Raw genomic sequence first — 24,887 nt, forward strand, 5'->3', positions numbered from 1 at the left:
ACCAGGGTTTAAACCTAAATTCTTAGATGAATTTTGATCTAACTATTAATCAGGCTTCCTGAATTTACATAGCACCTAGCTAATTACCCATGTTTTGCCTGACTCCTCACCAAAAAGAAAAATCAAGTGTTGCTTAAGTCTGATGCTAAAAAAGCATATTCTTATAAAAATAAAACCAAGAAAATGTGTGAACAATATAATTTTCACATTATGGAGTCCAGGTGATGAGAGCTAATACTTCCCTTGCAGATGGGGATTTGGTGCCTGTTGCTTGTTCACTGTCATCACAACCAATAAAATTTCTCTCTTGTGGTGCAGTGGGGTTGGTTGTTTTCTGAATGCGATGCTAGAATATACCATACGCGTCACAAGTGAAAAGCAAATGAGCTGGTTTAGAACACTGAGTTTACAGCAAAGTCTGATCTACACATTGCTCACTGCGTAGTTTCAAAATAGCAGCTTTTTTTTTTTTTTTGGTCAGGCATTATGAGTCAAACACAGGTCAAATTTGGGTTGTTAAAAACCTTATAGTGTGGGGGCGCCTGGGTGGCTCAGTCGTTAAGCGTCTGCCTTCAGCTCAGGTCATGATCCCAGAGTCCTGGGATCGAGCCCCGCATCCGGCTCCCTGCTCCACGGGAAGCCTGCTTCTCCCTCTACCGCTCCCCCTCCTTGTGTTCCCTTTCTCACTGTGTCTCTCTCTGTCAAATAAATAAAATATTAAAAAAATAAATAAATAAAGCCAGCAGGCACCATCTCTTAAAAAAAAAACAAAAAACCTTATAGTGTGTAAAAGACAACCTACTGAAATGGAGAAGGCATTTGCAAATGACATATCTGATAAAGGGTTAGTATCCAAAATATAGAGAAAGCATATACAACTTAACACCAAAAAAACCAAGTAGTTTTTAATTAAAAATGGGCAGAAGACATGAACAGACATTTCTCACAAGAAGATATACACATGGGCAACAGACACATGAAAAGATGCTCAACATCACTCATCCTCAGGGAAATGCAAATCAAAACCACAATGAGATATCACATCTGTCAGAATGGCTAAAATCAAAAACATAAGAAACAAGTGTTGGTGAGGATGTGGAGAAAAAGGAACCCTCGTGCACTGTTGATGGGGATGCAAACTGGTGCAGCCACTGTGGAAAACATGATTTTCAAAAAGTTACGAAAACTTCAAAAAGTTACAAATAGAACTACCATATGATCCAGTCGGTTATACCCAAAGTATACCATATGGGTTATTTACCCGAAGAAAATGAAAACACTAATTCAAAAAGTTATATGCAGCATTTTATTGCGGCAGTATTTACCATAGCAAATTATGGAAGCAGCCCAAGTGTCCATCGACAGATGAATGGACAAAGAAGGTGTGGTGTATGAATACAATGGAATATTACTCGGCCATAAAAAGAATGAAATCCTGACATTTTCAGCCACATGGATGATCTAGAGGGTATAACGTTAAGCGAAAGGAGCCAGTCAGAGAAAGACAAATACCATATGGTTTCACTCAAATGTGCAATTTAAGAAACAAAACAAACAGAAAGAGACAAACCAAGAAATAGACTCTTAACTATAGAGAACAGATGGTCACCAGAAAGGAGGTGGGCGGGGGGATGGGGGAAATAGGTGAAGGGAATGAAGAGTACACTTACCATGATGAGCCCTGAGTAATGTGTAGAATTGCTGAATCACTACATTGTACACCTGAAACTAATATATCACTGTGTGTTAACTATACCAGAATTTTTAAAAATTGGAAGGAAAAAAAAAAACCTTTGCAGTAAGCAAAGAACATAGGTGCCCTTTCAAATCCAAGCCGCTACGTTGATAGTCTGATCAGACTAGGCACAGCTGAAGAAAGAAGAGAAATGAGGTCACTCTGGCTAGCACCGACCTGGTGAAGTCCTACCTGGCACATGTCAGTGGGGACTGTGTCTCTAATTCAAGTTTTCTGGGCCTTCCTAGAAACCCAACCACAATGAAGTCAAAGAGAAACTGGGCCTTTTCCCTAGAACTCCTGTGTCTTCACGCCCCATCTCAGAAGGCTTTTAATTTTCCTGGAGTAGCTCCTGCAAAAATAGTGAATGATCTCTTCCCACCAATTCTGAGAAGCATTTGTTGTGGGGATTGAGCCTTAGAGCTTTGGAGGTTCCATTCAGGATCTGCTCCGAGTTCCTGCCTCGAGTGGCCCTGTCTCAAGCAGCTGCCAGGCCGAGGTTGGAGAGGAGGTGGTGGGGTGGCCAGGCCAGTCACGATAGAATGGGTAGCCTCCACAGTGGCCAGCTTGACTTGGCAAGGGAGACAAGCTGTTTCGCCACACCTGACCCACTTTCCTTCCTCTTCCTGTCAGGCCCTTGGGGGTTCAAGCCCCAGCCGGCTCATCGGCTTTCCTCGGTCAGATGTCTCTGGAGAGGCCAGGATGTTCTCAGATGTCGGTGGTGGGATCGTTTTTCAGACTTTAATGTTTCTTGTCACTCCTTTCATTCTGGAAGAATTATCATAAAGAACGATCTTCCATGGAAAAGTTTGGTCATCCCAAGCATGTGCCCCAAACCAGATATATGAGCTGGTTGACTTGCTCAACCCTTATATAACCTCAGATTTCCTGATTAACTCCTTTAATCTTAATTGTTTTAGAAAAAAATTCAAAGCTTCTAAAGCTCTTTACTCCTCGTCTCCTGGGCACCGATGTTGGGTCCCAGGCTGTTTTACCACATTGCTTTGGCAAAACAATGGCTCTCCCCGGGATTTTAAAAATATAATGAGGCTGTTCTCTTGCTTTGTAACTTTTTATCTCAGCATGAACTCAGTTCTCATCAAGGAGCTTTGTTTATAGCCTTAAATTTTTTCTGTTCCTTTGAGAATAACGCAAATCAATAACGACTTTAGATAGCACACCTCTCACTTTTCTTAGAATATTTCTCTTGCCTATATAAGCAAAACTGAGTAATTAAATCTTCTATAAGAGAAATTGTGTTTTTTCCAGGGAAAAGAATTTCAAATGTTGATTTTCACTCTGACTTGTAAGGAAAGCTTTAATTCCAAAACAAATGACTAGGTAGCTATAGAACCAAATGAATGTCCATGTCCTATGTAATTAATATCCTAGTTACTAATCAGAAGATGTGGATGTATATGATTATAGCTAATTAAATATATAGAATATTCAGCTTTTTATGGGGAGGAAGAGTTGAACTTCAGATATTATAGAAAATGTATGAATCCCTTGAATATTAATTTTCCCTGAAAAAAAATTCTTCCTCGTGTGACCTGGTCTCCTCCTTTTAAAATTCTTCTAATTACTTTGGTAAGGAAGGATGCAGGTAAGAAAGGAGGGAAACACACATCCTACCCACAAATATACATATGTTACACACACACACACACACACACACACCTCACACTGGCAGACAATAGTCCAATGTTCTAGAATGTCACGATTTCTGAAGTTTCCCATGAAAGATTCCTGTGACCTCCCATGTCCCACATCCAATAACACACTACACAGAAAGGGGAAAAGAGGCTTTTTTTTTTTTTTTAAGGGAGTGGATCATGCTTTCCCTGCACATAGAGGAAAGGCATCGTATCTATAGGCAATGAGCTACACCAAAAAAGAGCAGAGGCTATTTTTTATCCTGTGTAAATTTTTGCTCTTACTGTTCTCTTCCTGACTCTACCTCAGGCAAAAGGTTGAAAACAATACAGTGTTAACCACAGCAGAGAAGTAGTGAAACAATGCCCTCAAATTTGCCCCATGCCTCCCAAAAGCACACGTGCTACAAGTCATGCCAGTTATCAGAACGTTCCGGAAGCATCCAGAGGACTCTCAAAGTTATTCTGGCTACATAAGCAGAACTGCTATTGTTTAGCGCAACCCATTCTGTATTCTAAGGAGAGCCATTAACAATCTCATTGATTTACACCATTGGTTTTCAATGAGGCTGATAAGTTTAGAAATATGTGAAGGCATTTCCTTCCCTCCCTTCTTTTTTTCCCTATTTTTCTTCTGTGTTGCTTGTCACAATGTCTGTAGGGTAATAATACCCTTACTTAGTGTTCAGGGACCAGGGACGCTGTCTCTGCATCCTATGTCCCCTCCAAATGCCCACAGCACTCTGGTTGAGAAATGCCTGATTTAAACGGTATCAATCAGCCTTCTTATCACCAAGAGCAATAAATAAATCAAAAAGTAAACAAGTAAAACCAAAAAATACTTGACGTGATTGCAGCTGCTATCTTGAATAAAAGTCACTTATAACTGATTAAACTATTAACTGCTTCTTTTACCAGTAGGGGTGGGTCTTTCATGAACATGGCTTAGATCTGAGAATAATACAGCTGGCTTGGGGTGAATCGGGTCCTCGCAAAAAGATATAATGAAGCCCCAAGCCCCAGGTACCTGTGAATGTGACCTTAGTTGGAAATCTGGTCTTGGCAGATATAATCAAATTAAGATGAGGCCATACTGAATTAGGGTGGGCCTAATCCACCAGTATGACTGGATGGCTGGTGTCCTTGTAGGAAGGGAATCTTGACTCGGACAGACTCGGAGGGAAGAAGGTCCTGTAAAGATGGAGGCAGCGATTGACGTTAATGCTTCCACAGGCCGAGGAATGCCTGGGGCTACCAGGAACTGGAAGAAGCAAGGAAGGGCCCTCCCCTCAAGGGAGGCTTTGGAGGGAACAGGGCCCTGCTGAAACCTTGACTTCAGACTTCCAGATTCCAGAACAGCGAGAGAATAAATTTCTGTTGTTTTAAGCCATCCAAGTTTGTGGTAATTTGTTATGACAGTCCTAGGAAACTAAGACAATAGCTAATCTATATTTATCCCAAGCTTGGCAGTGTGGCACAGTCCAAGGGAGCGAGCAGTCTGCAGCAGAATGGGGGAGTGGTGTTTGGGGACAGGACGCTCGCTGGCATCCCTGCTGCTGGGTAACCGAGAACACAGGGACCAGATCCCCCTTCTCCCCAGGAGGGCACACTTTCTTTTGAATTCCTCTACCTGTGCATCCTTTAAAGGACAATCTTTACTGGATTTCCTTGTCTAGAGTGAAATTTTATTTCATAAATATGTGCAGCTAAGGGGGGCTGCCCAAAGACAGCAGGCTTGTTTGGAAAGCGATTATAATTCCTTTCCAAACGTCGCGAGCTGCTGTGGGATCCCGTGAAGCAGGCGAACCCTTTCTGTGCTTCCCCCGGGGCCTTCAATGTCCAGTACATTCGTGGTGTCTCTCCCTGGGCAACTCCTTACCCATGTGGTGTCTCAGCTCCCAGGTCACTTTACACTCTCAGCAGGTTTTTGTCCGATAGGCCACCCCCTCAAGGCTCTACGCCCTTCTACCTGCCAATCCATAAATCACTTTCAGCTACTCTAAGATAATGTGTTACTTCTCTCAGAGATCATGGAGCCTTCCAGCATCACTCTCTAGTGTTGGCGTGCTGGGAAACAATGTGGAAGGGGCTTTGGAGTCTTTGAAGTCAGGGGACACCTATTCCTTTATACATGAGATTTGTAATCTAAGTTCAGCCACGAATGAGCTGTGAGACCTTGCGGTCTACATGTTTGAGCTTCAGCTTCCTCAGGTCAATTCAGTAAGTACTGAGCACCTACTGTATACACACTCATACACGGGCAGGAGGGATACGAAACTAAGACTAAGATCCCTGCTCTCCAAAGGCCAGAAGTCTAAAGGGGTAACATATGCAAACAAATGGAGGGGAAATTTGAACTTGCAGGCCATAGAGAATTTTGGTTGGCAGACAGTGGAGTATGGCATTCTAGAATGAGGAACTGGCAGGGGCAAAGGCCTGAAGGTATGTGGCAGGTGCTCCCATCCTGGGGAAGACTTCCCAAACAAGAATGATCTTTTTGCTTCTCTAGCCTCTCACACTGTGACTACCTGCACCACCTTGCTTTCATTCTGCCTCTAACTCAGATCTTAAGCCACCTGCTAAGGAGTTTGGACTTGTTTCTGGAAAAAATGGGGGTTTCTGGAAGATTCTTTTTAAAAACTTTGAATAATGGAAAAATTTAATCATCTACAAAATGGGAGAGAAGAGCGTAATGGACGCTTATGTACCCTTTGCTCAGTTTCAAGAATTATTAACTCATGATCATTTTTTTTCTGTAATACCCCCACTTATATCTCACTCCCTTATTCTTTTGAAGCAAATCCCAGGCACAGTGGCACTTCTTATGTAAATATAACAGTGTGTAATTCTTAAAGATAAGGGCTGTCATTGAAAATATACAGCCTACGTCATTGTCATACTGAAAATGATAATACATTAATATCATCAAACGTCTAGTCAATGATTAAATTCACAACCGTCTCATAAAGGTCATAATTTATTTCCACAGTTCTGGTTTGATCCAAATAAGGCCCACAGTTGTGATTGGTTGCTATGTCTCTTTTTCATCAATAAATCCTGCCTTCCCATCTTTCTTTTAATAGCTCTTTTTTCCCTTGCAATCTATTTGTTGAAGAAACCAGTCTGTTTGTCGTGTAGTTTTCTTGGTCTGGCTTTTGCTGGTTTCATTCCTGTGGTGTTATTTGACACCTTCTTTGGTCCTCTGTACTTCCTGTGACTTGATAGTTGGATGTGGAGGCTTGATCAAATTTGGGTTCCTTTCAAGGTGTCAAGGCTATTTCACAGGGGATGGTGTACCCTTCCATCAGGAGATATAGTATCTGGTTGTGTCACACCTCACGATGTTGGCAGCCACTGATGGTCAGTGCCAAGACCCACTAACTCATCAGGTGATGTAGTATGGTGCTGTCCTGTTTCCCACCGGGCCATTTACTAGCTGCCATCTTCATTTACTAGCTGGAAAACCTGTATAAAGATGGTCATCCCATCATCTAATATTTGGTCACCCAGTGATACACCTCATAAAATAAAGGCAAAAAAAGATCAATCAATCAATCAAGAATTTTAAATCTTCCTATTTATCTATTATTTTTCAAAATAATGTGTTGGTTTGTTAGCATCCTCCAGTAGAGACAAATGAAGTTTTGTGTTATTGCTTTGTTTTTGGTATCATAATTAACTCATGAGTTTGAACAATGTAATTCAGTCCATTGCAGTTATCCTTACTGATGCTCAGTTTGCTCCATCTTTGGCCAGTGGGGGCCTCACTGAGGGGTTCTGAGTCCTTTTCACAGGACCCATGTTTGTCTTTGACAGCATCCTTGCTATCTGGTATGACAAGATATTCCAGGCTCATCTTTTATATTTTCTAACTCACACCTGGAATTAACCACTTCTCCCAGAAGCCTTCATTCTTTTTGGTGGGAAATGGGATTTAGCAGCCACAGTCTGAGCACCTGGAAGACTCTTAAGCAGATTTAGGTCTGCTTCTGCTCCTTTGGAGGGGGGCAGGCAGTTTCGCCTGGCCTGAATGACTTCCAAAAGAGTGGCAAGAGACTGTGAGAAGGGCAGGGGTGGCCAGTGACCATTTAGGAGTTACTGTGACAGGCTAGGAAGAGATGACAAGGGTCTCGATCAAGTCTGTAGGTGTGGGGATGGGAAAGAGGATCAGAGTCAAGAGAAACTTTAGAGACTAAATTTACATAGTCTGATTTGGCCATTCAAGACAGTAGGGCCTAAGGTCGGTAAAAGATGACAGACCTGGGTTCAAAGCCTTGCTCTGTCACTTATCAACTGTGTGATCTACATCTCATTACCTAACTTCTGAGACTTGGTGACCTGAACTACACCGTGGGATTGGTACAGTCTATCTCATTGGAGTTGTTAGGAGGATTAGATGAAGCTGCAAATGAAATGAGCATCATATAATGTGTGATACCTACTACAACTAAAAATTACAAATGTGGAATCTCCACCCCACAACAGCATATTTAGCTTTATTTAGAATATGAAGGGGTCGGCCTATCTGCTCATGGACTATTAGTAATGGATGCTCCAGCATTTGCCTAAACCACATTTTATTGATTATTTTATTGAAAAGATGATATAACAAAGTTAATGTTGCCAAAGGAAAACAAATCGTATATTCTTCTGAGGGCCATTTTTTCTTATTTGATAGGTAAGATGACAGATTTCATTATAGAAAAGCTTAGAAAATTGCTCCCATAAGTGACAACCAAGGTATTGAAACAAAGTATCTCAAATACCGATCAGTTAAGTCAGAGTTTCTTAAAATACTATCCAAGACGGTTGTTCTGATCAATGATTTATGTAGCACTCTGGTTTTATAAAATATAATATTACTTTAAGTCAATTCCTTCCCAGAACGTTCCTGGCCTATTACATCAGTGATATCCTGTAAACCTTTCTGAGGTTATTTGCTTTTCTAAGATGTATTTTTTGAGGGCTCCATCAGAAGGATTTCATGACTCAAGATTTTGAGGACAGAAGTAGCTCTCCAGCAGTTATAACAGCTACACTGTTGATAAAGAGGGATTAAAATCTTGATAATATCTTTACTTTTTTAATTGTGAAAGCAATACAAACTATTTTAACAATGTCAGACAAAAGAAAAGGGCATAAAAAGTGAAAGTAACCCAAAGCTCACTTGCCAGAAATAACCACCGTATTCTTCTAAATGATTTTCTCTACAGGCACACACATAGAAGTGTTTTAAATATTTCATCACAATGTACATTTATTCTGTAGCTTACTTTTCTGATATAATTGTGAAATATAAAGTTACACTTACTAGTTCAATATACTGTAACCACTTAATGTGTTCATACATAAACAAACCAACCACCTCCTACTTCTAAGCAGTTGCTTGGTGTTGCCCAGTTGAATGAACATTGAACGTATGCTAGTTTATCTGACCAGCACTTTATAGTTAGACATTTATGTGATTTCCAATGTATTAAAATTTTTAAAAGTTCTTTACCAAAACAAACAGACTCTGAATCAGTTCTGGGTGGGTGATAGATACATTCTTGTCAATTTCTGTGCCTGTTTATAGTTTCCATAATAATAATAAAAAAACAACCAGTGCTTGAGGGCAGCTTTTAAAAACTGTTATAAGGGCACCTGGGTGGCTCAGTCGTAAGTGTCTGACTTCAGCTCAGGTCACGATCCCAGAGCTGTGGGATCAAGTCCCACATTGGGCTCTCTGCTCAGCAGAAAGCCTGATTCTCCCTCTCCTACTCCCCCTGCTTGTGTTCCCTCTCTCGCTGTGTCTCCGTCAAATAAATAAATAAAATCTTAAAAAAAAACTGTTATAAAATAAGACATGACTGTCACTTACTGATATTTAATTTTTTTAACAAAAATTTAGCTGTAAATTTCCTCATCTCAAAAACCACATCTCCCCCTTTATGATAACCCTCCATACTCAAATGGTTCTCAGTGATGTAATAATATCCTCTCCTTCAGTAGTGACCCTTGCCTTTGCGATCTGGGGAAGCTTCTCTTGTCAATGCGCGTGGCTTTTCCTTTCTTTTCTTAAAAAATGTACTTGAGTCACTTTATTGAGATAGGATACACAAATATAAAGTGGTGCAGCAACTCTGGAAAACCGTCTGACAGTTCCTCAAAAATGAAACCTAGAATTACCACAAGCCCTGCTTTCCATTGCCTTCGGGAACACAGTCCCTCCCACAGAGGAGAGGTCGGGGAACGGCCCCCTGTCCCCCCTGTCCTCCAGTGTCACGCTCACACCACCCGACGCAGTGCCCCCAGCACCGGGACAGGCTTATTGCCCTTGGCCATTCCCCAGCTTCCAGCCCATGCTGCTCTCCTTCAAGCTGCCTGAGCACCCGCCCCCCTCAAAAATGGGCAAATGGACCTCACTGAACAAGCAAGGCAGATGTTTTTAATATAAAGTGTCATCTTTCCTGTCCTTTGGTTTGTTTATAGGTTGCTCTGCAAGTACAGTCTTCAGTTTTACCATTGTCCCTGAGGCTTCAAGCAAGTATGTTGTTATTTCCTAAACTCGTGTTCTTTTGGCAGCTGCTAAATACTTAAATGTTTCTATCTGAGCCAGAAAGTACATGAGTATTTGTTGGATGATGAAGCTGAGGGCTATGCCAGCCTGGGTGATTGTAACACCAGCCCTGTCGGGGGGGTCCGCCCTGCAGTGTTGATAAGAAGCGTTCACAGGAATGCAGGTCTGATTCCAGCCAGGATTCAACCACTTCGAACTATTGCTTGGACTACAGCACAATTCAGGATCACCAGTGGACGCACAATGCAGAGTCTTTAAGGCCAAGAAAACTCCCATTCTGTTCTTCAGTTTATTGGTGACTAACCTACGCTCTCAATACTCAGCATTAGAATTTACTTAACTTTCTCAAACATCACTGGAAAACTGCCCGTCATGCTTCCTTTAGACTCAGATCACTTTTTATCATCAGGTTATTTTTAGTTATTCAGAAAATTCTCAAAAATGTTCAAATAGTGGAGGTATCTTTATCTTTTCTAGCTGAGCTCAGAGGTGACATTTTCTTAATTGGCCAGAGAACTTAAAACGTTTCAGCTATGTCTTTTTTTCTTTTTTTTTTTTTTTTTTAACGTTTCAGCTATTTCAAAGTGATATCCATGGAGGTGGGGAAAGGCTTACATTTTTAAAAGAAATGTTTTGTAAGTGCATAGCTCAAAAAAGAGCTGATTTTAAAATTTAGCTTTTGTAACCCTCAATGAAAACTAAAGGCTGACTCACATTTTTTTAAAAAGCTATTTGGAAACACTAGACATGAGCATCTGATAGTAAGCAAGTTTGCCAATGTCTCATTTTTGGGTGATTTAAGGCAAAATTTGAATTAAGTCTTCATTTTACCAACCCTCAAAAATGTGTTTTTTAAAAGATTTTATTTATTTATTTGAGAGAGAGAGCAAGAGAGAGAGCATGAGTGGGGAGAGGGCCAGAGGGGGAGGGAGAAGCAGGCCTCCTGCTGAGCAGGGAGCCCGATGCGGGGCTGGATCCCAGGACTCTGGGATCAGGACCTGAGCTGAAGGCGGACGCTTAACCGACCAAGCCACCCAGCACCCCTCAAAAATGTATTTTACTCATTCGGTTCAACAAATATATTTTGAGCACACCCTAAGTGCCATGTGGTATTTAGCACTGGGGCTACCACAGAAAATAAGAGACAAAATCCCAGGGGAGCAGGGATGGGTAAGGGATGGAGGGAGATAGACATTAAAGAAAAAGTAGAGGCAAAAGGCAGTTAAGGGGCACTGGGAATGTGACGTTGTTCGGTGGAACAGGCTGCAATTTTAAAATGCTGGTCATTGAGAAGGTGACATTTGAGCAAAGGTGTTTTGGAGGTGAGGGAATTAGCCATCTGAAAAAGTATGTCGTAGACAGAGGAACCAGCTGCTGCATGCTATAAGGAAGGCAGTGTGGCTGGTATAGGGTGAGCAAAGAAGAGGAAGAAGCCCAGGTCCAAGAATGAACAGGGCAGCAGCTCACGTAGGTCTTAATGGTCACTTGAAGAACTTGGGATTTTGCTCTGAGTGCAACGGGAAGCCATTGCAAAGCCATGAAATGAGCAATGACATCATCTGCTACATTTCCATTGGATCAATTGTTGCCATGTGGAAAACAGATTTTAGGAGGGAAAGGGTCAAAGTTGGTAGACCTGAGAGAAGGCCACCGCAGTATTCCAGGAGAAAGAGACGGTGGTTCACCCAGAGCGAGAGCAGTGGAAGTGGCAAATAGTGTTTGAATCAGTATCTATTTTAAAGGTAGGGCAAAGAGATCTGGAAGGATTGGATGAGGAGTGTTGGAAGTGAGGGACTCAGGGAGGACTCATGATTTTCAGCCTGAGCAACTAGAAAGTTGAATTGCCATTAATTGAGATAGGGAAGGCTTCATCTGGAGCCTCCTGGGGGAGGGAAGTCCAGGAGTTCAGACTTGGACATGCTGAGTTTAAAATGACTATTAGATAGTCAACCACTGATTTCTTCTGACCAAGTCAAAATTCATTATCCTCAAAGAATGAAAATTCTCTGAGGGTAGAGTTCTGTCTAATTTGTTCACTGTTGTTTCTCCAGAGTCTTGGACAATATTTAGTACTTGTAGGTTCTCAATTAAAAATTAATTTAACAGGGCACCTGGGGGCTCAGATGGTTAAGCGTCTGCCTTCAGCTCAGGTCACGATCCCAGGGTCCTTGGATCGAGTCCCACATCGGGCTCCCTGCTCCTTGGGAGCCTGCTTCTCCCTCTGCCTCTCTCTCTCTCTCTCTCTCTGTGTCTCTCATGAATAAATAAAAATTAAAAAAAAATTAATTTAACAGATATTTGCTAAGTACTCATTATGTGTTTTGCTCTGTTCTACATGCTGGGGACAGAGTGGGGACAAAGCAGCTAAAATTCCTGTTCTCCCCACACCTTACAATCTAGTAGTGGGATGCAGGCAAGCAAATTAAAATAAATTAAACCTTCTATTTGTTGGCGTACTTGCTTAATAAACATTTGTTGAATGCTTACTCACATGGTAATCAATGTATATATCATAACCCAACAAGATAGAAAATTGAGATCTTGGAGTTGGCATTCCATGCCAACTTGACATAGCCAAAGCCTGTTCCAGCCTTGTTGCTTCTCAGAAATCTCAACCTCAGGCACCTGGGTGGCTCAGTTGATTAAGCGTCTGCCTTCGGCTCAGGTCATGATCCTTGAGTCCCAGGATCGAGTCCCACATCGGGCTCCCTGCTTAGCGGGGAGTCTGCTTCTTCCTCTGACCCTCCCTTCTCTCATGCTCTCTCTCATTCTCTCTCTCAAATAAATAAATAAAACCTTAAAAAAAAATCTCATCCTCACCTGATAAATATCTGGGCTGTGCGCCTCATCCTATAAGCATGTAAAGGGGAGTCTGCTCAAAATAGGACTTTGAAAGGAGGTCTAGGATGGCTTTGAAAGGAGGTCTAGGATGGCTGCCTTGAAGTGAGCAACCCCAGGCCACTTAGCCCTCCTTAATGGATCCAAGCTAAGCAGCAAATTCCTTTTGACATCTCAAAGCATTTTCTCATTCTTTGTCCCCTTTTATAATGCTGAGGATACCTTACTTACCTACCACTAAGGGCCACCACATTGTTTCATCAGAAAGGCTCAATTTGCAACCTTTCACAAAGCTAAACAGGTGTACTAAAGTAGGCTTTATATTCATATAAATTTGAGGAGGAATCACTTATCCCAACCCCTACCCGTCCACCCAAAATGAAACTTGATGCATCTTCCACTCCCAGCAGCAGTACGAAGGGGCTGGTTTGGTCTTCAGTAGCCCCCAATAATTTTAATTATTACCCCCTATTATCCTTCCACCGCCACCACATTCAGCCATCTGATATTCTCTCCGTCTCACGTAACAGACCACCCCTGGGCTTTCCCATGTATCCTATGCAGAATTTCTGCAACAGCCATGACTCCTTCATACTGTCCATTTCTTACCCAGTTTCCACATGTAATTTGATAATCACACTTACTTCCCCACCAACATTTCCTAGAATATAAATGATGAATAATCTTATAACCTTGAAAACTGATCATTCTTTCTCTTGCTAAGACCTGTCTGAACAGCTCTTGGAAAAGGAGAATTCCAGGGCTCTGTCCTCTTGAATGCTGTCCCTATCAAATTGTAATTTTTAAAGACACAAGATCCAGGGTTCCTCATCGGTTGGGTGGTGGCCATATTCATCTTTTTTTTTTTTTTTTTTAAAGATTTTATTTATTTGACAGAGAGAGAGCGATAGCAAGGGCAAGAACACAAGCAGGGGGAGTGGGAGAGGGAGAAGCAGGCTTCCCACTGAGCAGGAAGCCCAATGTGGGACCCGATCCCAGGACCCTGGGATCATGACCCGAGCCAAAGGCAGATGCTTAATGACTGAGCCACCCAGGCACCCCCATATTCATCTTGATGTTGCCTCTCATGCAGCAGATCCACCGAGAGCAAGAATTCCTCCCCTGGCAGAGTGTGTGATCCACCAATAACCTGCCTCTTTTCCCAGGCCAACAAAGAGATGTTCAGTCCACCAGATTTCTTTAGGACCCTCTGATGAACAAACGGGCATCAAGACTCCCCTGTATTGAAATTCTTTTTTTTTTTTTTTTTTAAAGATTTTATTTATTTATTTGAGACAGAGAGAATGAGAGAGAGAGAGCACATGAGAGGGGGGAGGGTCAGAGGGAGAAGCAGGCACCCTGCCGAGCAGGGAGCCCGATGCGGGACTCGATCCAGGGACTCCAGGATCATGACCTGAGCTGAAGGCAATCGCTTAATCAACTGAGCCACCCAGGCGCCCATCCCCTGTATCGAAATTCTGAGACATACTGAAATCCTCTCGTAATTTGACATAATTTGACACACTACAGGAACTCAGTAGAATGATGGCGTCTTAAATATTTCCCTAAACACATATAGACAAGGCATTGTAGCTTTTGTATAGTGAAGAAAGAGAGCATCCTTTTATCCTTACGATAATTGTTATTGTTCTTCCTAAAGAATCCAAATTACAGTACAAAGCAAGAATCACATGCCATGGAGTGCATAGCAATCAAATAAATGTTCAACACCAAGTAGAATGGTATCTGTCTGCTGTCCATCTGTAGGATCACAAAAACTTTTCTAACAGAAACTAAAAAGATTTCATAAGAAGCAGAAGCACCCATAGTAATCCAACACAGAATGTGATAGTAAGTGAACAAACTGTCAGTAATGAGGTTATACTTCTGGACAACACAAAACTGGCAAGAATAATCATCATTTAAAAGGTAATATGTTTTAATCACCCCATTCAATCACGGCCAAAAACACATACACAAAATCAAACAAAATTTTCTCTCCTCCAATTCTTTTCATGTTCAACTCAAGTTGAACTCAAGTTCCTTTGTCCTTATCTCCTCCCTGATAGAAAACAAAATCAGGTGTCAGAATTTGGACTGCAAGTGGAAGATATTATCATCAAAGTTGTATTCTACCAGTCACCTTCTTTCGAATCGAAAAGATGTGTTTTCCAAATATGACACCGGTAACTTGCCGCAATTTCTTTCCCACTTAACAGTTACCTATTCACAGATTTCACAGATTCTGCCATAGGTATAAAAGATGCAAATTTCTACCACAGTCTAATTGCTTAGGGTTTTTTTTTTTTCCCCAATTGGCCTTGAAATTCTAATATGCTGCTTCAGGCTTTATACCTACAGATTTCAAGTGTACCAATAGACCTACCCTGTAGGAATTATGTAAACCTTATATAATTAATATTTGTGAGATGTATTAAGATCCTGGCACCGGAAAGAGCATTGAAATCCAAACCTATTCTATAACTTTCTTTTTTAATTAGCTGCCAGCTGGATTCTAGAAGGCTTCTAGTTCCAGCTCCCAGGCAAGAACATTGCTACCATTTAAAATACGTATACTGTTTTTTTTTTTTTAAAGGAAAAGTCACAAGAGGCTAAGGTAATGTAGCTTCAGGAAGCTTACAGAAATCCCAGATGTTCAGAAACACATAACAATGCACAGTTAATGGAAATGCAATCAGAGGGGTGCCTGGGTGGCTCAGTTGGTTAAGTGTCTGACTCTTGATTTTGGGTCAGGTCATGATCTCGGGGTCCTGGGATTGAGCCCGGACTCGGACTCCAGCTCCGCACTCAGCAGGGATTCTGCTTCAAGATTCTCTCCCTCTCCTTCTGCCCCTCCCCCCCCCCAACTCCAGCGTGCACGCATGCTCTTTCTAAAATAAATAAATAAATCTTAAAAAAAAAAAGGAAATGCAATCAGATTAAAAATGTTTCATTGGAGAGCTGCTTCTGAACCATATTCCTTGCAGTTGCTATCCTAGAGACAGCTGTTCTGAAATCTCCCTGTCTCCCATGAACAGACTGAAATGGAGCAGGGCAACTAAGGTTAGGTGAGGTGGGGTTCAAGGTAAAGCGAGTCCTATATCAAACCCATTGTAGAGATGAACCGCAGATGAAAGGCCAAATGTAGGGTTTCTAGATAAAATATGGGATGCCCAGTTAAATTTGGATTCAAGATAAACCATGAAGAATTACTTAGTTTAAGTGTGTCCCAACTATTGTGTGGGACATGTTTAGAATTCACTGTTTATTTGAAATTCAAATTGGACTGGGCAATCTGTATTTTTATTTGCTAAATCTGGCAACACTAGCCAAAGGAAAATTAAAACAGCTTATTTTCAGTTGATATTATACTGCTCTGCAGCAATGGAAAACACAGATGAAAAGAATTATTTAATTGTCTATTTTGTTGTAATGATTTCTGTTACTTAAAAGTGGCCAAGGTCTCAAAGTTTATAAATGACATTAAAACAGGTAAAAGACAGGTCAAAGAAATGGGCTATGCTGGTGTAAGGATGATGATGAACGTTTAAAGATCCACACATCGGAAAATCTGCTGTTACATGAATTCTGTCATTTAAATAATTTAAGCTGTGACTAAAAGCAAAGTAATGCCGCACACAAATCAGTCTTATTTTATAGTCACCTTAACTGGGCGATAACCCATGAGCCCCGCATTTCCAAGTAAAAAGCCAGCATTACCTAAGGCACATACTTACTACTTGCCTACCTCTTTTGAGACCTGCCACTGTCTTCTAATGAAACGTTAATTTTTTTTCCAAACAACTGTTTCAGTATCTTATTAGCAAAGCAAATATTTGATTTCTAAACTAACATGTCCAGATTAAGTGACAGATACTTCCAAAAGGAAGCAAATTATTATAAATGCTATGGCAGGGTTCCGTTCATTTGGATAGGTAAGACAGCCAATCCCTTTTGAAAATATCTCTAAAATGTCCCTCTCCATTGTTTCCACCTCCCCACCTCCCCACTCCCACAGGGAAAATTATTGCTTAAGAAAGTCTGGTCAAACAGGGTAAATACTTGGCCAATATTTTCCTTATAAAAACACACGCACAATTAGACCTGGCCCAAATGCTCAAGGTACATTAGAGATCTGGCCATTACTGATGCTTCCGGGCTTTCAAGAGAGCCCTTCTGGATCATTCACGTACCAGGAGCTGCCTTTTCCTAAGTTCTTTGATCGGAATCATCTAAAACTTGTGGCTCTGGGAACCTGACTTAAAGGTTTAGCTGAGTTGGGCTTCTGAAACACACCAGTTTCCAAAAGACTTTGCGGAAGAAATAAAGTCCTTCGTGAGACTCTACTTCTATTCGTTCCAGAGCATTCCTTTGGACTGTTGTGCTAAATCTGAGCTGGCACATTATTAATCTTTTCAAATTAGGCATTTAGTAGGCTCAGCTGAATATTTTCTTAATTTGCACATTAAGGTTTGCCAAAACAGCTGGCCCTGTGCTGGAATATCAGTTGAGATCTTTGATTTACATAGTCTAAGCACAAATGTAGAAGCTCTGCTTATGAGAGGATGACCTAATGGGTACCAAACACTAGTAAACGTTATTAATAAGATTAATAGAAACAACAGTGGCTAACACTTACTGAGTGCTTCCTATGTCCCAGGCGCTGTGAGGATATTTAGTCATTTAAAACTTTCAATAAACTTATGAGGTTTTATTTCCCCGATTTTGTGGATGAGAAAACTGAGAATGGTTAAGTTACTTGCCCTAAATTACACACTTAGTAAGTAGTAAAATTTAGGTTTGTACCTAGGCTATCTAACTGCAGAACTTACGGGCTTACCACTTTGCAACACTGCTTCAGTATATGTGTCAGATAACAATGAAGAGCTTCCACCTGCTCAGGTCAGATTTCATGGGAAGGAGGTGTCACTTCTTGGACTGTGATACAGACTTCAGAGGAATGGGAGGTGACCAGGCTAAAGGAATGGGAGTAACCCTTTACCCCCACTCCCAAACAACCACAGGCAACCTTGCTGTTCTCATAAATGTGTGGGCAATTTTGGTTTATTTTTAATATGCTTATGGTATGATTCATGAAAAGGCTTTAATATGCTTATGATAAGGTATTGACATATATCAGGATCTGTAGTGACAACAGAGCTGTACATGTATAGTGTGGGGTCTCCCTTCAATGATAAGGACATTCTAGATGTTAGTCACCCAGAGAAGAGCGATCTGACAGGCCCAGAACACAGATAGGATCTCTAGCTGGGTGGCGGACTGGAGTCTAGCTCTCTTGGGTTTGATCACCAACGGTCAAGACATCGGCCTAGGTAATGGGGTGGGATGTGATGGTCTCTCTGCGGAGGGAGCAGGGACAGACAGGGCAGAATCCAGGGCAGGAAAGTAGGATCATGGGGTTTGTGCCTCTTTTTACCTACGCTTCTTTCCCTTTTGTCCTCCTTGAGTGTTGGAAAAGGCCTTTTGAGAGTTCCAGTATATCTCCGATGTCTCAGTGAGGGAGTTTCTAAATAAATGGGGACTCAGAACACCAGAGGGGAGTAAAGATGGTGGTGGGAAAAAAGAAGACAATCCAGAGGGGAGAGAGAGAGAGATGAAGATGGAAGCTTCCTTCGGCCTGCCATCCTCCCTCCCTCATCAGTTCTGTAGCCAAAACTTGGGGGTGCTGCCTTGTAATTTAATTTGGAGGCAGTATTCCTATGCGCCTTGTACATAGAGATGTTTGAGAATGGTCTGTAAACCAGCCATGATAGTTCATACCACAATCAACGTTGAAAGAACTGAAGACAGTCCAAGCTTTCTCTTTTCCTTCTTTTTAAAATACAAGTGAATAAATGTAGAGATCATTGTTGTTGACAATGACCACATATTTGCAAGTATCTATTATACAGGCAGGAAAAAATGCTATGTATATATTGAGTGGATTTATTAAGCTAAAAAAAGGTCCCCTGCCAAACCCCATTCCTGGCTCAAGAAAGTATCACCTTAAGAGTTTTACTGGAGGAGTAAAAAAGAAGAAGGAAGAGTAGGTGGGGTGGGGGGGAGTGGAGGAGGATGAGGAGGAAGAGAAGGAGAACAGAAGAGCAGCAACTGCTGGGTGAAACCAACCGGAGGTTTACCAAGGGAGCTGGGGGATGAGCCACAGAAACCCGCAGGCCACTTTCATTGCAGGAACCCTCACCCCTCTCTCCTTTACCAACACAGCAATTTTTTTCCCTAGAAAAATGATATTTTGGTTTCTGAAAACACCCTACTTTGGGGATGCAGAGTCTCCTGAGGTATTTATGCCAATTTTTATATTATTTTCCTCACAATTTATTGCAGTAACTCTAACAACACAGGGATCCCTAAAGAGGGATGGTTGAAGCTTCATTGCTCTGTTTTTAAGACTTACACAGAAACATGAACTATGTCTTCTGGGGTCGGGAGAGCCCCAGAACTGGGAGACTGTGATCGTCTTGGTTCTGACCACCCCCCCCCCCACGTGTGCATGGATGAGGCTGCTCAGTGGGCCCACCAGCCCCCTCACTCCAGCGACGGACAAGGGCAATATTCTCACCCCCAGAACAGCTGGACTAAGCTCCAAAACTGACCAAGAAAAAAAATTGTTGAGCTCCTTAGGAAAAAAAACTGCTACCTACACTGCCTGGGAGGGTTAATCCGGTATAGCCAGCTGCCAGAGCTGTCGATAAAAATTAAAAAGACAAGCCACAAGATGAAATTAGCCAACAAACCCACCCACTGGCTCTGCAGGCTCACTCAAGGTTTTCTGAGCCTTGGGCTTCATGGAAAGATTTCTAGTGAGGAGGAAAGTAAAGGCACCTTCCATGTCGTGTGGTAAACATCTCTTGCTGGGAGGGGTACTGGAACTCCCTCACATGGCAATCCCGTGGTTTGGGATGCGGCTGTTACACCTGCTGGGATCCTGGCACTCGGCTGCGGAGCCAAAGCCGCCAGATCGTTCGGGGACCGTCTGAGGACGCGACTGAGAACAGTGCGGATACCAAAACGAAAAGGGGGTTTTCCTCAGGCTTTCAGCGAGTAAAGGAAGAAAACAAAAACGAAACAAAACACGCTATAATCTTACGTTGGGAAACTTTTCCTCAAAATTGCATTATCCTTTGTGAGCGGCCAGGAAACCCCTAGCTTCTTTTCGAGGGATTGTAACGACCTGTGTCCACAAAACAGGAACCCAAGCAATTCAGGAGGAAAAAAGTCACGGACTAGAAGCATGAGTCAAATCGGCCTGTGCTATGTGGCTTTGGAACATTCTTATCGAAAACATACCAGTGTCCGCGCACTCGGCTGCTCGTTCCACTGGTGCCTTATCCACGGTCGGTTGTCCCTTGTAGGGCTGCATTTTCTGGAAAAACTGGGCGCCCAACACCAGCCTGAAAGCGTTGTTTGAACGTCTCCCGGCCCCCACGAAGCCGAGCTCAGCCCTCCTGCTCCTCGCTCCGCAGCCCCTGCCAGAGACGCCGCCGTTGGTCCCAGGGCAGCGAGGCGCGCGCGCGGAAGCCGTCCAGAACTGGTGTCGGGGGCGGGGGCCAGTTCTAGCCAACTTGACAGTTTCTGCCACTGCACACATTTTTGGGAGGCTCCGGGCCACAGGGTAGAACTGCAAACCCAGGCGGTGATCGCGAGCTCGAGCCGGCTTCAGGCAGCTGCCGGTGGGGCTGTTAGTGCCGCATCATCCCCAGCGCAACCACGGAGGGACGCCGGAGACCCGAGACCCGGGACCGCCAAGTCCCGGGCGCGCGCGCAGCCACTGCTTAGAGCCTTCCAGATTGCGATTCTCCCCGCCTCTCCCGGCCCTCCCGGGGTCCAACCGCCTCAAGAAGTCTGCTGCCCGACTCTGGCAGGGTGTGCTCAGAGACCCGAGAAGCCTCGAGTCGCACGCCAGTCAGGGTCGCCCACCCGGGGTTCGAACGCGTCGCGCAGCCACCTGTTCCACAAAGCCCGGAGTTTGTGTGGGCGCGGGCTGCGGCAGAAGGACCCCGTCATCCCCCCGGTCCCGCACGGCTCAGGATCTCGACAGGCTTACACCACCCCAAATCCAAGTGCGCACATACCTTCACGCAACTCCGGAGGCTCCCCCCACTCCGGCCACCGGCGCGCGGTGACTTACTTCCCGGTGTCCCCGCTGCAGCCCCAGCCCCAGCCCCAGCGCTGGCCACCGGGGCCCAGAGCGCGCCCGGCCCCTCCGGGAGGACGGCGCCCCCAAATACCTGCCGTGAAGATGCAGAGAGCGAAGAGAGTCTTGCAGACCATGGTACCCTGGTGTGCGGTGCCGAGCTTCGGGGCTGACCGAGCGCTCGGAGCGCGGACGGCTCCTCCTCTGCCGGGCTGGTGGCCGTGGGAGCCGGGAGGTGAGGGCGGCTCTGCGCGCTCGGCCCGCGCGGCTCCGGCTGCTCCGGCGGCGGGCGGAGAAGCGAGGCAAACGCGGCGCGGCTCCGTCAGCGGCGTGTCGTCCGGCGCCCGGCGCGCTTCTGCTCCATCCCAGCCGCCCGAGCCCGGGCCGCCTCTGCCGCCGCGCCGGCCCCCAGCCAAACCCCTCCCACCCGGGCCCCGCGGCGCTGACTCGGCCACCCCCCCCCCCCCCCCCCCCCCGGCCGCCCCTCTCCCGGCGCTCGGGTCCCGGGAGCCTCGGCCCAGGGCGGCCTCTGCTGGACAGTCAGGGCGCGAGACTCGAGTTTTGACGGGGTTCAGCAAAGGTCCGGGGCGTCTAGCACCGTGCTGGGAACTGAGGGGATGCAAAGAAGTGTGAGCGGATCTCTGCCCCCGGGAATTTATCTCAACTTTCCTTATGCGAGTTTACAACAGGTGAGCATATGCCCTGTTAGGCGTCACTTCGAAGAGCCAAGACCCCACTATTGCAAAAGAGAATACACATTCCTTGCCAAGTTTGAGAACCTTTTCCTTCATTTCTTCAAATGTTCCTGTGTGTACTTTAAACCCTCCCACACATTCAACCCCGCTGCACTTCCTGGTGCCTGAGCCAGGATATCTTTTATCTTTTTCAGCTTCTACCAGAAGAAATACTACTAATGTCTGGTGTATGGTGATTAACGTAACATAATAATAATAAAAAAAGGAAGTAATACTAATGTCTGGTAATAGTGATCATGGGGTAACTGAGCCAGGCAACCTCCTAGGTGTGGTATTATGACTCCTAACAATCTTGTGACATAGGAATTATTATTATTCCATTTCACAGACGAGAAGACCGAGGCATAGAGAAGACAAGTAATGTGCTCAAGGTCACATAGCTGGTAAGGACTGGACCCCATAATTGAACAGTTTGTGCACCAGGGCCTTAAAAACAAAGGCTAACATGTCCTGAGTGGTTGTTGTGTGCTGGGCAACGGTGCTGTACAGGGTATTAACCAAGTGAAGTTCTCACAGCAATCCTTTGAGGTGGGCACTATTATACCTTCATTTTCAGGGGAGGAAATGGAAACACAGGGAGGTTTAAGTACTTGTCCAAGGCCACACAACTAGAGAATGGTACAGAGAGCATGCCTGCCCAGGCACCCCGGGCCACCCCCTGTCCCGTACTCCCTCTCCAAAGCCCAGAGTTTCTGTATGTTCGCACAGATCAAAGCTGACCTTGCACTTAGTTCTCCCCACCACCTTAGACTTGCTTATTTCTCACACCTCTATCAGATCAGATGCCAGATCACCTCCAATATCTCTGTTAGTAGGAGCCTGCTGGTCCCCTAGTCGCCAGAGCTGGAAAGTGACTGGAATTAATGAGCCTTCCTAAAGAATTAATTAGCTCAGGACCATTTGTAGACCTGGGGAACAGCTTTCTTTTTCCTGTGGCTTCTTTCTCCTGTACCAGAGCCTCAGGTTTCATTTTGTCACTTGTTTGGGTCTTATCACTGTACCTGTGACCACGTCCATTCCTCTGCGTGACCCCATCCTTAAGAGACTTAAGCAATGATGATTTCTTCTTTGCTCATCAACATCTGCTGTGGATCCAGGTCATTTCCCAGAGTAGCTATCCTCTATGTCAAGGGCCTCAGTGTTGCACCTCCATATCAAAACCTGCTTTCACACTCACTGAGATAGGGAAAGAGAAGTGGAGAGTTCCGTGCAGCCTTTAGGTCTCTTACCCGGAAGTGGCACTTCGCTCACATTTCATTGGTTAAAACAAGTCAGTGGCCATGTGCAACTCCAAGAAAGCAAGGAAGCACAATCTTCTCCTTTGCCCAGATGAAGAGGAGAGCTAGAGAGCAGGGAACAGTTGTGATGTATGCCACAGTGGTTCATTGTCTCTGCCATCAGGAAGCTTATATTCTAGTAGTGGAAAGTCAAACGTTGAATGAACAATCAGAAAAATATATGCAATAATTTATGATGTTAAAAATGGGAAGATGGGAGAAATGGGTGAACTGTTTTTGCATTTCAAATAAATTGAATTTGTAAAGAGTTTTAAAATATATGCAATAAGTTATTACATTAAATACTATAAATAATAATACCCACTAAGGGCGCCTGGGTGGCTCAGTTGGTTAAGCGACTGCCTTCGGCTCAGGTCATGATCCTGGAGTCCCTGGATCGAGTCCCGCATCGGGCTCCCTGCTCGGCGGGGAGTCTGCTTCTCCCTCTGACCCTCCCCCCTCTCATGTGCTCTCTCTCATTCTCTCTCTCTCAAATAAATAAATAAAATATTTAAATAATAATAATAATAATAATACCCACTAACATTTATTGAGCTTCTGCTATGTATTAGGAATCGTTCCAAGCATTTTATGTAATCTGTTTAAACTTTATACCCCATAAGGTTATATTAATTTTACAAATAAAGAGCTGAGAGATATTTAAAGAGACTGTAAGTGTGAAGAAAACCAAAAGTATGAGATATTACATTAGGGGGACTCACACTCCTCAGTGGGGCCAGGGATGGAATTTGCATGCAACTCTTTAGTCACGCCTTATAGCAAAAACCAGTTTCTTCATAGAATTCTCTTAGTTCCTTTATAATACTCCACTGGGATAAAATCTGAGATAAATCTGCCTTTTACTGACTTCCACTCTTTTTTGATCACTGTTAAAATGAATTTCTAAGGTTGTAGACTTTCAACGTCTTATAAAAAATTGCCCTTGATTGACTTAGTTTTCGACATCCTGAATTTATTGTAATTTACAGATAATGTCAAATAATATATGTTAAAGAATATAGAAGTGTTAGCTTTGGGCTCTTGGATTCTTCCTAACCTAGGAGAGACGGAATAACTTAGTTGAGAGAGCTGGGTGAAGCAGTATTGTGAAGTGGTTAGAGGCTGGGTTCTCATGTCTCGCCCATGGCCCCTGAAGGCTGGATTCGAATCTAGTTTCTACCATCTACTCACTGAGTGACTCTAATTACTCGGCACCGCTATGTCTCCGTTTCTTCCTGGCATTACTGGGAGGATTAAATGGATTATGTATGTAAAAAAAGTTGGCATTTTCTCAGTGCCAATCAATGTTATCTGTTATTAGAGGGCAAACTTTGGGGGTACATTAAAAAAATTTTTTTGGATCTGAAGTACAGGAGCAAAACATTCCTGCCTGCTGCAGCTGTTTCTTCACACATTCAGTTATGTGACTTGGGCTGTGCCTTCAGTAATTCTGACCCTGCTACAGTTGAGGTGCCGGGGAAAGCTCTAAACCCGCTCTGACAGCTCCTTCCCCAACCCCCCTCCTCCCCAAAGGCAGGAATGCAGCAGCCTAAAGAGACTGATATATTTTGTCTTCGTTTTATTTCTTTTCTCATACTGCATTGTGAAAACATCTCCGTAGGTTCTGCTACATTTCCTCTCATCGCTTTGCTTTTCTCTTAACTCCGATTTGCCTCTTTTTAAATATTAATGGCAAAAAAAAAAGATTAAAAGCAGTTATGAGATATGTGTAAAAGCATAGATTTGGAACGTGGCCAAGGAATATTTGCTTGAACAAGAGCCATTTTAAAAGGGCATGATGAAACGTGATTACTTCCCTGATTTAAATAAAATTGTTTGATGCTGCATGGGCTCTTTGAGGATACAAAACCACATGTCACTAATTTTTATTTTAATTAAGGAGGAAGCCCTTA

General features: G+C 43.6%; 1 protein-coding gene across 1 annotated transcript in view; it reads right to left on the reverse strand.

Moving 5' to 3' along the window:
• The window catches only part of PARM1 (prostate androgen-regulated mucin-like protein 1), a 105,888-nt gene extending 84,569 nt beyond the window's left edge, over positions 1 to 21,319 (reverse strand). Inside the window, exon 1 of the mRNA XM_035004798.1 lies at positions 21,037 to 21,319. Within this exon, the coding sequence (XP_034860689.1) occupies positions 21,037 to 21,079 (43 nt within the window). The 5' untranslated portion in view covers positions 21,080 to 21,319. The remainder of the gene's footprint in view (positions 1 to 21,036) is intronic.
• Between the last annotated feature and the right edge of the window lie 3,568 nt (positions 21,320 to 24,887).

The sequence above is a fragment of the Mirounga leonina genome, unplaced genomic scaffold, assembly GCF_011800145.1.
Source record: "Mirounga leonina isolate KUSES-001 unplaced genomic scaffold, KU_Mleo_1.0 Mir_129, whole genome shotgun sequence".
Lineage (NCBI taxonomy): Eukaryota > Metazoa > Chordata > Mammalia > Carnivora > Phocidae > Mirounga > Mirounga leonina.